The sequence below is a fragment of the Salarias fasciatus genome, chromosome 22 (genome assembly GCF_902148845.1).
Source record: "Salarias fasciatus chromosome 22, fSalaFa1.1, whole genome shotgun sequence".
NCBI lineage: Eukaryota > Metazoa > Chordata > Actinopteri > Blenniiformes > Blenniidae > Salarias > Salarias fasciatus.
Genome location: NC_043765.1, coordinates 19,831,850 through 19,844,587, shown reverse-complemented (window position 1 = coordinate 19,844,587; position 12,738 = coordinate 19,831,850). Strand labels below are relative to the sequence as shown.

Genomic DNA, 12,738 nt, shown 5'->3' with positions numbered 1-12,738 from the left:
CGTCAACAGCTTCTACAAAACGAGTGCGTTTAGATGAAGGACTTACGCAACAGAAGACTTTGGAGGCCAAGTTCTCATCAAACTGCCCGATGATGATTCTCACATCATTGTCCTAGAGAAGAAAAATGATATAGTCACTCAGACGTCAAGGGTACATTTTGTGTGATGTGACACTGTTAGTTACATAATCGGGATAATGTTGCTTTGTGGTTACTGAACAGTGTTAAGTATCTTTGTAAGCTATACACTGTGATTTTGTATCTCAGTCAACTTTAATGCTGAAAAACAAGATTGCTTCTGTCATTAAAAACTGCTGATCCTAATACTAAACATTAAAAAAAAAAGAGGCTGCTTGAGGATCAGTTCTCTTATATGATCACATAAATGCGTGTTGAGAAACGGACAAAAGTTGCCATGTTGAGTATTCCGAAAGATCAACACTGTGTGTCTCATCAGCAGCTCAGTCTGTGAAGCAGTATCAAATCATAAAGACCATCTCATAACAACAGAGCCACTGTGAGCAGGCGGGCCCGCCGGCCAAACGGGCTTTAGAGAGTAAATCTGCACAGGGATTCTGAGCACATGGCTGGGTGATCAACTCTGTAAATAATTCATCGCCTGGATAGAAATGCAGCGTGTTTTATGATGAAGCACTGCCACTGACGTAGCAAATGCACAAGTGTGGCACAAACACGAGCACGAGGCTGCAGCCATGCATCCTCTACAGGCACGCACACCTGCACACCCTCACATACACACTCCGACTGTGTGGGACCTTCACACGGAGGTGAAGCGTTTCATAGTTCAGATGCTGAAAGCTGAACCGCCACGTTAAATACAAGCTAAAGGGGAAAGGACCGGAGTCTGCCCGAGCTAACACCGAGTGAAAAGCCCCTGGATGGTTCACCAGTCCACTACAGAGAGACAGTCACCCACACATAGTCACTTCGGGTCACAACTTGACCTAAAGCTTTGCAAAAACCCACAGAGTTACATGAAGACTGCGCAAGTTCCACACAAAAAGGCCCTGACCTGGAATCGAACGTGAATATTTTCATTGTGTGCAGAGACTGCTGATCACTATACAGCCGTGCCAGCTGCGCAAAGAGAGACTTTACAATTTGTAAATACCTATAGCATCCAGTTGTTATTCGGTAAAATGAGAAAACCAGTCAGAATGCAGTTCATTAAGTTCTCCCTCAGGCCATCTGTTCCATATGCCATGCATGCTCAGATCAGAAAGCGCGACCAATCATTTTAATTCCAACTCCTCAAGGATACTGGATCGATTGCAAGATAAATAGCTGGATAGATGGGTGATGAGGACTCCCCACACCGTGTCACAAATGCAAGCTTTTACAAAATTCAGACGCACGATAAACAACTTCATTTGGAGGTTTTCTTAGCAGAATCAGGGTGCATTCTGGGTCATTTCAGGAGTCTGAACAAAAGCATTGTTGCTCGTACCACCACCACCACCATCGTTGGTACATGTGTTGATTTCAGCAAACAGCTGGTAGCCATCCGAAAGTTTGCATTCTTAAATTATTCAGAACAAGTGCATAAGCAGGCGCGCGCGTGTGTGTGTGTGTGAGGAAGAGTGTGAGACACGCCAGTAGCTCCTCAGTACGGCTGTTGTTCCCTGAAGGAAAGGCACTTAACCCAAATGACTCAAGCCGTGGCCGAGGGCCACAGCCTGGGTATAAATTGTGGCCTGCCTGGCAACAACTTGAAAGTCTGCGTGGTTATGGGCAAGGGCATGATGAGTGAGTGTGTTGTGTTAGTGCATTGCAGATGGACTCGGGCATTTCAGAGCCCAAATTACCCTCATCGCTCCAGCTTTTATATAACTGTAACAGTAATTGTTTTCAAAGAGGGTGGAGTTAAGGGCAGCTTTGACTGCTTTATCCGTGACAGGGTTGTTTGTAACTTTATAATGGTGATTTATATGTGATAATGATTTGAGTGATATTGCACCTCATAAGCCCCCAATCAGGCACTTTTAAGGCTTATTAGGCACGCATGAAGGTTGTACACACACACACGCACGCACACAAACACACACACTGTGCTAATGACAGGTTTTTATGAGCTTGGGGAGATGTGATTTGTAGACTGGCCAATGTGTTTTCTTTACCTACTGGAACCATTACTTCATCTGTTAGTGAAGATTACTTTGCAGCGAATGTGAAATGCGATCCGGTGCACACACTTTCAGAGTGGGATGATAATCACTTTTGGATGAATCATAATTACTACCACAAAATTCTAATTATTCACCGGGCTAGAAGTGGTTATTTTAAAGTTAGGGTCATTGAACCAGGAACCCATTTGAGAGGAAGCTTCCATGGATGGGGAAGGGGGTGCCCTTTTTCCCAGCATTTCTTTTTCCTTTTTTTAGGCAATTAACATCACATTTCATGAATTGATACAGACTTGAATGCTTTTCACTTTTCAAAAACTTTTTTTTTTTTTTTTTTTTTTTACTGTTTGACAACATGTAACTTGTGGGTTTTTTGAGGATAATATCCTTTTAATAAGAATATCGTCATTGGAAGTTGAGCACTCACAATGGCTGGAGACAAAGTGTATTCAGCATGAGAGCCGACTGCTAATCTGATGAGTTTCACTCTGGATTAACCAGAGTTGACAGCCCTGCTTTACTTGGATACTGTTTTTTTTAGGAGATTCCACAGTGCAGTGGCTCAAACTCACAGCATAAATATCTCACTTCAAACCTTGACTTGCATTCTTTTCTCTGTGGAGTTTGCTGATCTCTGTAACACATTTTTTTTTTTTTTGGCACTGTTTCCACTCACAGACCAAAAAACATGCATTTAAGGTCAGGACTGAACCTTCATAGTCTAGTGTGAAACTCTCGCTACAACTCTTCACAACTTTGAGCCAGCAGACGTTCCTCATCACTCTCAGTAGTATCAATGAAATGAAGTATTTACTGACGTTATCCATGCAAACAATTTGTTTTGAGCCGACTGCATGTCTGTAGACCGTACAGCCACTAAATCTCTGAAAGTTGCTTCCAGCATGAGACTTTAGATTTAAAATACATAATGACATCAAGACATTAACATACAATATTTAGAATATGTTACAACCATTTTTTTTTAACCGATTAGTCATGTTAAGAAGGATGTTGACGTTTTCTTCCCTTCATAATAAAGTCGACCAAAGCTCAGGCTTTTGAAATCATTGCATTTTAAGCTTTGAATCTTTCATTGTCTCAGTCCAGAGTTTCGGGCAAGAACAGTCACCAATGAAATGAAGTCAACGTATTCACAGACGTGATAACTGAGCAAGGAGAATTGAGGTGACTTAACAAATGAACCGCATTAGAAAGCACAAGAGGCAGCGTCACATGTACGGAGGCGTCTTCATTCCGGCAAAAACTGCAGCACCAGTGAGGCAAAAGAAAAAAAAAAAAAAAAAAAAAATCATGCTTAAAGAGAAATGAACCATCTCGTGGTGTGTCATACTTGAAGGGCAAGACTTCTGAATGCATAATAAATAATTAACTTATCATAAATATTAAAGTGTTTCCGTTTTAATTTTAGATTTCAGGACATTTCTTCTCATGAGGCCCTCAATTGGAAGTAAGCTGCCTACTTCCATCACAAAAACAAGAAAAAAACTGTAAAATGTCTGCAAATATATTTTATGTTAAACAATATGTGCATGAATGGGCATGTGGGTGGGTGTGTGTGCATGTTTTCCGATGTTGTTTTGACAGCCTGTCCGCTAACCAACAGCAGAGTTGGAACAGAAACCAAGAGACGAAAAACAAAACCGGAAAAAAAAAAAAAAAAAAAGTGATGTAAAAATGGCAAGGGTTGTTACAATGCCCCGCAGCAGCCATGTCTGTCTGCTTTTTGAATATTTCAGCTGGAATATCACAGATGTGAGTGCTCTATTTGTGGATCACACAGTGACGCCACGGCCCCCTCTTCCCGCGCACACTCCCCCTGCTTGCACAACGTTCCCAAAGAAAGAAAAAAAAAAAGAAGAAGCAGCAGCCTTCACGCTGAAATCTGTGTCACTCTCTACCTCATCGTATTACGTAGCTGTTGGGGAGACAGCGAGCCACGGTTAGCGTGATGAGCGGGAAAAAGACCATTAGAGTGTCAGGGCCCCCCCGCCCACCCCATCCAAACACTCCAACAGATTACGAGGCGACACTGGTATTTGCATACTTAGACTTGATCAAGGAAGGGTGGTGTCGGCTTAAAATGTCAGCCCTCAACATACAGAGCGCCACATTTATTTTAGGAGAGACAGCCCATCTTCCTGCTCCCCTTCTGCTCGCCTCTTTCGTCATATCTGTTACATGTTTTCTGTTACCTGCGCTGGCTTGAACGCATCGCCTCTTTCACCAGCAAGTCCAGGGTGAAAAACACGTCTTTCGGCCACCTCTCTCCCTTCATTTTCCAAGAAATGCTTTCCTTACTGTGCCATTTCTGCCACTACTTTAAACAGATAAAGAGTCCTTTAAGCTGGCACACGGTTAAGTTCACTAGTTCATGAGTAGTTTCAGAAAATATGCTTATTGCACTTCATTTCTTTTTTTTTCAAATTACTCCAAGAAACGTCTGTTATTTTGCTAATTTACTCATCCATTCTTCCATTCAATATTGAATTTTCCTATTTACATTTTTACTCTTTCACAATACTTGCCTGTCCAAGGTGCATCCTCTCTTCACTCCAACCGATCAACCGAGAATAATATCATGAGTCAGAGGAGGATTTTGTGTGTTTTAAATCTGATTCACAGAAGGATCATCTGCGACAAACATTGTTGTTGCAATATTTGATTGCTAGTATTTGACTCAGTGGAGCTCTGAGCCCACACAGGTACCAAAATGTGGAGCTGGACGTGTTGGTGAAGGAAGTTATGAAACATACCAGAGCTTTATTGCATTGTCTGGATTTGGCAAAAGAAAACAAAGCACAACAGAGAAGATGATCCGTCATAAAGTTAAAATTTGAGAAACAACGGGAAAATTGTTTTATAACGTAGTTTGCCAACAACAGACGTGTTGATGCAGCCAAGGAAATGCCTCTCATGGCAATAAGAGCAGCACATCTGCTGAAGGCCAACTCGCTTTGCAACATTTTTTCAATAGTTGTGTAAAACAATGCAGTTAAAATCTTTCTTTGACGTAGAGGATCTTATTTTGCTCTGAATGTTGTTGGAACAGCAAAAACTCTTCCCAGCATTATGTGCTATCTGGGAGACACACCCAATCAGAGACATTTCTGAAGGCCATTGTGCTAAATTTATAGTGTTTGTAATTTTGTGCATCTGTCAGATGCTATCTTTAGTGCTCAAAATTAATAGATCAGCTTCCACATCTCTGCAATATCACATTTTCATTTAAACCCTTCAGTAGATCAAGTCCAAAGTATGTTAGTTTAGATTCTTTAAAATCTAATCCCATCTCTCTGTATTCATAAAAGATGCAAAAATCAAACTAATAATAAAAACAGTTTAACGATGCATAGTAAGCAGTGCAGAGTTCTAATGTCTCAGCATTCAGCTGCACTGTTTGTGCTCTATTTTAGTTGCCTGCTTTGAGAGCAGGAGAGAGGCCAAAGTAATGAATCCTGTAAGCATGTGTGTATGTGTATGTATCTGCTCGAATGCACATCAAGCCTCCATTAGTCAGAGCAGGTTATTAGAGGTCACGTACAGACCTGCCAGTCATTACAGTGTTCTCATTAGAGCGCCGCTCGTCTCACTGAGACCAGCCATGCTCCACCAGTCGCACAGGGAAACAGTATTGGATAAAATATTAATCACCAAGGATTTACCCTCCAAGGTTTGTACAAAAAAAAAATAATAATAAAAAAAGGAAATAGAGTAGTGTACTAAAAATCGGCTGGACTTAGTCATTCGGTGTACACAAAAAATATAGGAGTTAAACTGACCTTGAGTTATTAGATTGAGGCGCGGCCATTAAGGGCCCTGCTTTCTGCTCGCATCACTTACCTTCAGCTTCTTGACATTGACACAGGGATCGTTGGAGAAACTTTCCGTATCTGCAATCTGGATGTCTGCTTTCTCCAGCTCATTAGTCAGATCATTCCTCACCTGAGAGGGCAGGAGGAACGAGAGAAAGGAAAGAGAGAGAGAGAAAGAGGGAGAGAGAAAGTGCATGAGCATGGTTGATAATTTACAATAGAAGATTATGCAGTAATGTAAGATCAATGGAAATTCAGTACTCCATAGTTTTTATTTATGGCCTAACACAGTTCAGTTATTGGCAGAGCTGCAGTTGTCCAGTCCGTCGTCCAACAGACTTAAAAGTCACGATTAAAGAGTGATTTACATTATTTTCATGGGTTTCTGTCCTTGTGACCCACAGACAGTGAAAGGAGAGAGTGAATGAGTGAGTGACAGCCTCTTGCGCTACTTTCTCTCCGCTAAAAAAACATAAGGGGGGGGGGGGGGGGGGGGGGGCATAGAAGAGCAGTGGTTGGCAAGAAAGTCATGGGTTCAGATATCCATTCTATGTGGAGTTTGCATGTTCTCCCCATGTACAAAGGTTTCCTTCAGCTACTCCAGATTCCTAAAACATATGAGCCATATTCATCCTCATTTTTGTGTACAACTTAAACAGTGGTGTGTGTGGGCTTGCATATGTGTGTGTGGTGCTGTATAAAGTGAATAAAAAGACAAATGTCAGCCCTTTGATTTGCCTTCGTCTGTTTAATGAAGGATTGGGATTTTCATCCGGCGTGCATTTGACACACTGACACGTGTTTGTTTTTTTATAGCACAAGAAAAGAGAGAACAAAGGTACGCTTCAAGTGATCTCAGCTGGTTATCTCGGGCTTGACAAAATGCGGACGTGCGATATGTGCAGAGTACAGAAGATGCATTCTGCTTTGATGTATTGATTCAGGGGAACGGTGGGTAATGTGATCAGGGGACGAGGAGAATGGAGCAGGTAACCCACTGTGATGCCAGGCTTTAAGTGGTTTACCATACGGCTTGCACTTTCTCACGCACACATGCACGCCGTGGACCCAGCTAACTAAGCACTCCAACAGTTTACCAGTCCACCACAGGGAAAATGCAAATACTGACAACCACACACACTCACATTCACACATCTCCACAAGTTAAGCTCATCGATTCACCTCATATCCATGTTTTTAGAAACCAGAGTGACAAGAGGAAACCCATACACGCTGACTAAATCCTGAAGTCTGAATCTGACTGCTCCGTTTTGCAAGGGTTTCCATTGTAAGCCACTTGGCTAGTTTTTTATGCCAGATGCCCTTACTGCCCCGACTGGGACTCCAAGTTGGGAGACCTGCACTCAAGGTCAACACTTAACCCGACATGCCACCAGTGGGGACGTAGCGGACCAAACTATAATGTAGAAGGATGAATATTATCAGTGACACTTGTGTTTAGGAGGTCAATACTGATGTCAAGAAAAAGGTCTCTGTTTTCCTCACTGGGCCTCGCTGACATATTCTTTCCTCCTCGGCCAAATTTTTCGGATGTCCTCCGGCTGTGCCCAAAGGCCATCAGCCTTCCACCCACACCCAAGAGCATGGCTTTACAGACGTGTTGAGACATCAGAGTGTGTGTGTGTGCTCAAATGTGCTTGCCAGACACAGTTGGCAGTGACAACGTATAACAACTAACAGATGAAGGCTCTGTGTGTTTTGCCCTACATTTGTTTGTGTGCCATCGTTGATACACATATTTATGTGGCCTAAATTGCTTGAACTACATATGGAGTTACTGCTTTGAAAACTAAAAAAAGATCTATAAGTAATTCTATATGAGACACGCTGTTTCTTAAAGTTACTCCAGAGCTGCATGGGGTCTGCTTTGCCTTTGAAAAATAGAAAAATTGATTATTGGATTATAGAGTGTGATTTTCAGGCAATCAAACTTTTGTTATCCGTCAATAAATTGACCTTTCAAACATTTTTTTAGGACTTTCACTGGAAAAAAAAAAACAACAACATGCACAAATTGTGTAACAGTAGGCCTATTTCAACTGATGCTGCTCTTTATATCAGCCATCGCAGTTGTTTTGTATTACCAGCAAGAACGGCCGCATTCCAAAAATCAATGACTCCAAACAACTCGAACTTTATTTCCCTCATGTAGGTAAACGTGTGATATCATAATCTCCTGCTCCGGTACCCAGGAGGGATTTCTCAATCACTCTGTACATCACTCAGTTCTGTATAAACATTCCCTCCAATCTGCTGCTCGCTGAGCAGAAACAACAGGGAGGCCCGAGCGGATCGATACAACCAGGTTTTGCTCTTGAGTAACAACCGGCTCGGTGGTCAGGACAAGGTACAACGTCCTGTTGTTGCTGGGCCTTCGTCTAAAAGGCCTCGCCGCTGCAGATGCTGAAAAGAAGCTCGGCTCTGGGGATGGGAGTGGCGCGCCAGGCCGCGCCGTGTCTGGGTAAGTGCAACAGAACGTCACAATGGCATGCGCATAAAATATGCAAAGTTTGAAGCTCTGCCAAATAAATGCTCCCGCCAAAGGCTCGCCCTTCAGGAATGAACCTCGTGCCACAAAAGGATCTTGCACTGAGATGGAAAAGGGACAAATGCGTGTGTGTTCTGCTGGACTGAGCGTGTTGGAGAGGAGAGGGCGGGGAGAGACGGAGGGGACAGATGGATTGAATGCGGGTAGGAGGGGAGCGGGGGGGGAAAGTGAGGAGCTTTCCTGCCAAACAAAAACATCCACCATTGTTTGGGGGCAGCCTGGGAATCCCCGGCAGCAAATAGAGAGGAGGAAATAATCCTGCTGCACTTTCGAGCATGCGTGCATGCACACACACAAACACTGTGTGTGAGGACACACGCTCACTCATCATTTACAAAATGAGAGTCAGATGCAGTCAGATGTAAGTAACGTGCTAGCATTTAGACAGCACTAATATACTCATACACAACAGTGTTTTTTCATGCATAAATATCAGTAAATAAATCAAATGAAGATTAAAAAGTCAGCTAAGAACACTGAGATATCTTGTCTATTTTTTTGTGATGGACATTAGAGCGACTTCTCATCCAGTAGATACACAGGAGAATCTGGGTTATCTGCAGGGGGCAAAGGATCATAAACTTGTTTAACCCATTGTAATGTGTTGTTTAGCTTGATTAGAAAAAAGTACAGAGAACAATGATCCATTCTCATCTCAGTCATAAGTACAGACAGACACATTGTGATTAACCAGGCTGGAAAAAACAGCGAGAAAAAGAAACTGTTTTCTTAAGTCTCCGCAATATTCAGGAGGAATTTTCCGGCGTTATACTGCAGAGAATTGCTTTGGCTTGCCATATTTTTATGACGGCCAGTGCGAAAGGCTCTCCTGGGGTCACTGCACAGTGTCTTTATTGAGTTAAGGTCTGACCAGGCCACTGCAAATGTGCATTTTCTTTGAAGTCATTGCACGGCAGACTTATTCGAGCGCGAGGACTTATCGTCCTGCTGAATCATCACCAAATATCTTACATCGAAATAAAGAAACTCTTTTTATTCCTTCCTCTGCGGTGGCTGGCTATGTGGATGAGCTGAATCACACACTCCAGATAAACTCGTATGACGCCATGAAACAAACAGAAAGCGGCGGTCAAACCTGAAACTAATCACACATCCTTTTAAGGCGCATTTGCAGCATGAAGCCAGTGATGAGTATGACCATGTGCCTGTGCGCCACATAAAAAAAAAAAGAGTGTTAGCAGGTGTTTTATTTATTTATTTTTTTTTTACAATCCCATCTGTCTGAAACCACTGCTGGATTTAGAAAAGAGTGGGTCAAAACAGGATGTGACATGAACGTTTTCATGCAATTTGGGTTTTCCAAACCGAACATCTCAGACTGACGCACTGAGCACGACGTCGCCGTGAAATCACACAGTTCGCTTCAGACTACACAATGCCAACACTTAAACAAACAGGCGTGACAAATGGCCACACAAATATCGCTCTCTCACAGCTTTACATGTTCAGCACAACGGCATGAATGAGTAATTCCGGAGCGGAGATCACAAAACATTTCACGGTTATAATGAATCGCAGTTGGCTGCAAAGAAAAACTGACACAAGGATAACCACTGGGGTGGTTTTAGATTGTAAGCAACATTTCAGTGAAAGGACGAGATAAATGGAGAGAAAGTGAGGCCCAGGAGCTGCTGAGACAGTAAGTTCTGCTTGATTTATCAGTGATCATAGTGTAATTAAACATTTGAGCTCAGAGGGTTCCAGGGAGAGGACAGAGCCTTAATCCTGTTCCCAGTCAGGTCTGTCATCCCACTGACTGATGGCCGCCGTTCGTCTGGCAATCTCAATAATGTAGATTGCTGTTGGTGCCTGTCTGTGTGTTTGTGTAGCGTGGATAGGCATCTTCACACACGCAAATACCTTTACTCATTCTCCTCTCCCACAACAATAAACCACAAATCCTCCATTAGCGGAACATCAGTGTCCGTCCATAAATAGGATTTGTGTGTGCGAGCGTTCAGTTGCGCGTGCGTGTGCGCCTGCAAGTGCGTGCGTGCGTGTGTGCGTGTGTGTGTGTGTGTGCTTCAGCGGCGCCTAAAAATAGAAGTGACGAACTGGCTTCGGCTTACAGGTTATGCTCCTAGGGGACACCGTACTGTATGTGTGTGCGTGTGATGTGCATGCCACCAACTGAATCCTTAACAAGTATTACATAACATTAACCTTGGGAGCAGTCTCCCTGGGAAACGGCAGCGCAGGGAGAGTATGGCACAGATAGGGGAAAAAAAACAAAAGCATGGGTAGTGGAAACTACGGAGCCATCAAGCACACTCTGAATGCAGATGTCTGAGTGTCTGTGTGTGCTAAGTACATGCAGAACGGCACTACACTATTCCTTCATCCTAATCAAAATCAGTGGCTACATGATGCAAATATGGTTTTTGATTAATTTAATGCAATTTTTTTTTCATAATTAATACAAATCTTCAGATCCAATTTAATGATGCTTATTTTTAGCCATCAATGGGGTCCTGTTCCTTCATCATATTTATGTGGTGGTGGAACAGGTAGCTGTATTTCTGGTTTCATGTTCTAGAAACATGAACTACGACTGAGTCAATAATAAATGTATACTAAAGAAATATTCTGAGTAGAAATTTTTTTTAATGTATACAAAAATGACTTTTCTGTGACACATAGCTGTATAAGTGGCGTGACAAGGCCTTCTACTTCTGTTGGTAATTAAAAAATAAATCTTGATAATATTTACTACTTGGCGTCTCATCAGTGATTTGTTTTGCTATATACATTGCTGTGTTGTGAAAACCGCACGATCTGAACTTGACAGAGGATTGCATGAATCATGAGGTATGGAAGTGATGCTTGCATATTTGTAAATCGGGATTAGAGGCCAATCTTGTGGCAGGTTGATTGAATCGAGCCGTCTGTCTTCCTCCCGTCCTAAGCCCCTCGGTGCTTTCAGGAGAGGAGCGATAAAGGGATTTGGACTCTCTGAGATTTGCAGTGAGACTTCTTATACAACCCCCCCCCCCCCCAACCCCTTCGCTGCTGAGCAGATTGTTTTTAACCAGGGCCTGCAGGCAAGAGCTCACAATATGTTTCTCAGATTCATGCTTTCATTACCTCTGACATGCTTCTTTTTAACTCAACATTTCCCTGCTGGTGATGTGGGTTTGTGCCGTTATGGAAAAGTGAGAAGAATCAGTATGTTTACATTTTTTGTTATAATTCGAAGTAAAACTTTGGATATCTCCTAGTTGCGCTTTAAATGAAACAAGAGATTTGCAATGCAAATACACACGTGTCCAATCTTTCTGAGCTGAAATATGAACTACAACCAATCCAAAAAATGCTTTCCTGCTTGAAGATATGCAGTATTTCACTCCTGCAAAGAGAGTTAGCTATAAATGCTGAGCCAACACTGATAATGGTCTTCATCTTTCCCTAAATTGCTTTTCCCAGCTCTTGTAATGTAGGCTGGAGTCTGCGTTCAGCCCACAGGAGAGGGACATTAGACTGCAAAGCAGATGGAAATAAGTAAATATAAAAAGCAGCTGACTGTCACACCGTCCCAGCCACTCAGAATTTCTGCTCCCAGCTTGAAAACATATGTTCAACAATAGTTTATATAATGCAGTAATATTATTGATGTTAGGGATTTTTCACTGTTTTTACTTCCATTTATTCCTCCTGGGTGACTGCATGCAAATTCAATGATTGAGTCTTCTCATGGGGTCGAGTACCAGCTGGATGTTATTATTCCAGAATAAAGATCATAGTCTTGTTTTGTAGACAAACGCTCCAAGAGAAGTTCATGGATTTGACCCCAGTTGCACAAATAGAAACTCATGACAAACAGAAGAAAACTAAAAATAGCAGCACGATGCCTTTCTCTTATTTTTATCTCCACACAGCACCATCGGAAACGTGTGAATGTCAGACCATCAGCTTCAGCAAATTACAGAAAAAGCTGCGGCACAACAACACACCACCGCCATGCGTGTGCACAAGGGAGCTGACGTGTGTTCACAGTGTCAGCACCATGTCCATTTGCTGTAAGTCTGTGGGAAATTTTTCAAAGATGATGCCATGAAATTGGGACATGGTCTAAAAAGAAACAAAACACACACATCATTCCCTTTTCTTTAATCGATTTGCAGAATTTTTCTCCCGGGCATTATTATTATTTATGTGGGGCAGTAATATAATCC

At 42.4% G+C, this 12,738-nt stretch overlaps 1 protein-coding gene across 1 annotated transcript in view; it reads right to left on the bottom strand.

The window, feature by feature from the left end:
- The window catches only part of gabbr2 (gamma-aminobutyric acid (GABA) B receptor, 2), a 181,377-nt gene that overhangs the window by 66,670 nt on the left and 101,969 nt on the right, over positions 1-12,738 (bottom strand). The window contains exons 4-5 of the mRNA XM_030120610.1: positions 6,005-6,106; positions 47-112 (exon numbers count right to left, since the gene is read on the bottom strand). Coding sequence (XP_029976470.1) covers positions 47-112; positions 6,005-6,106 — 168 coding nt within the window. The remainder of the gene's footprint in view (positions 1-46; positions 113-6,004; positions 6,107-12,738) is intronic.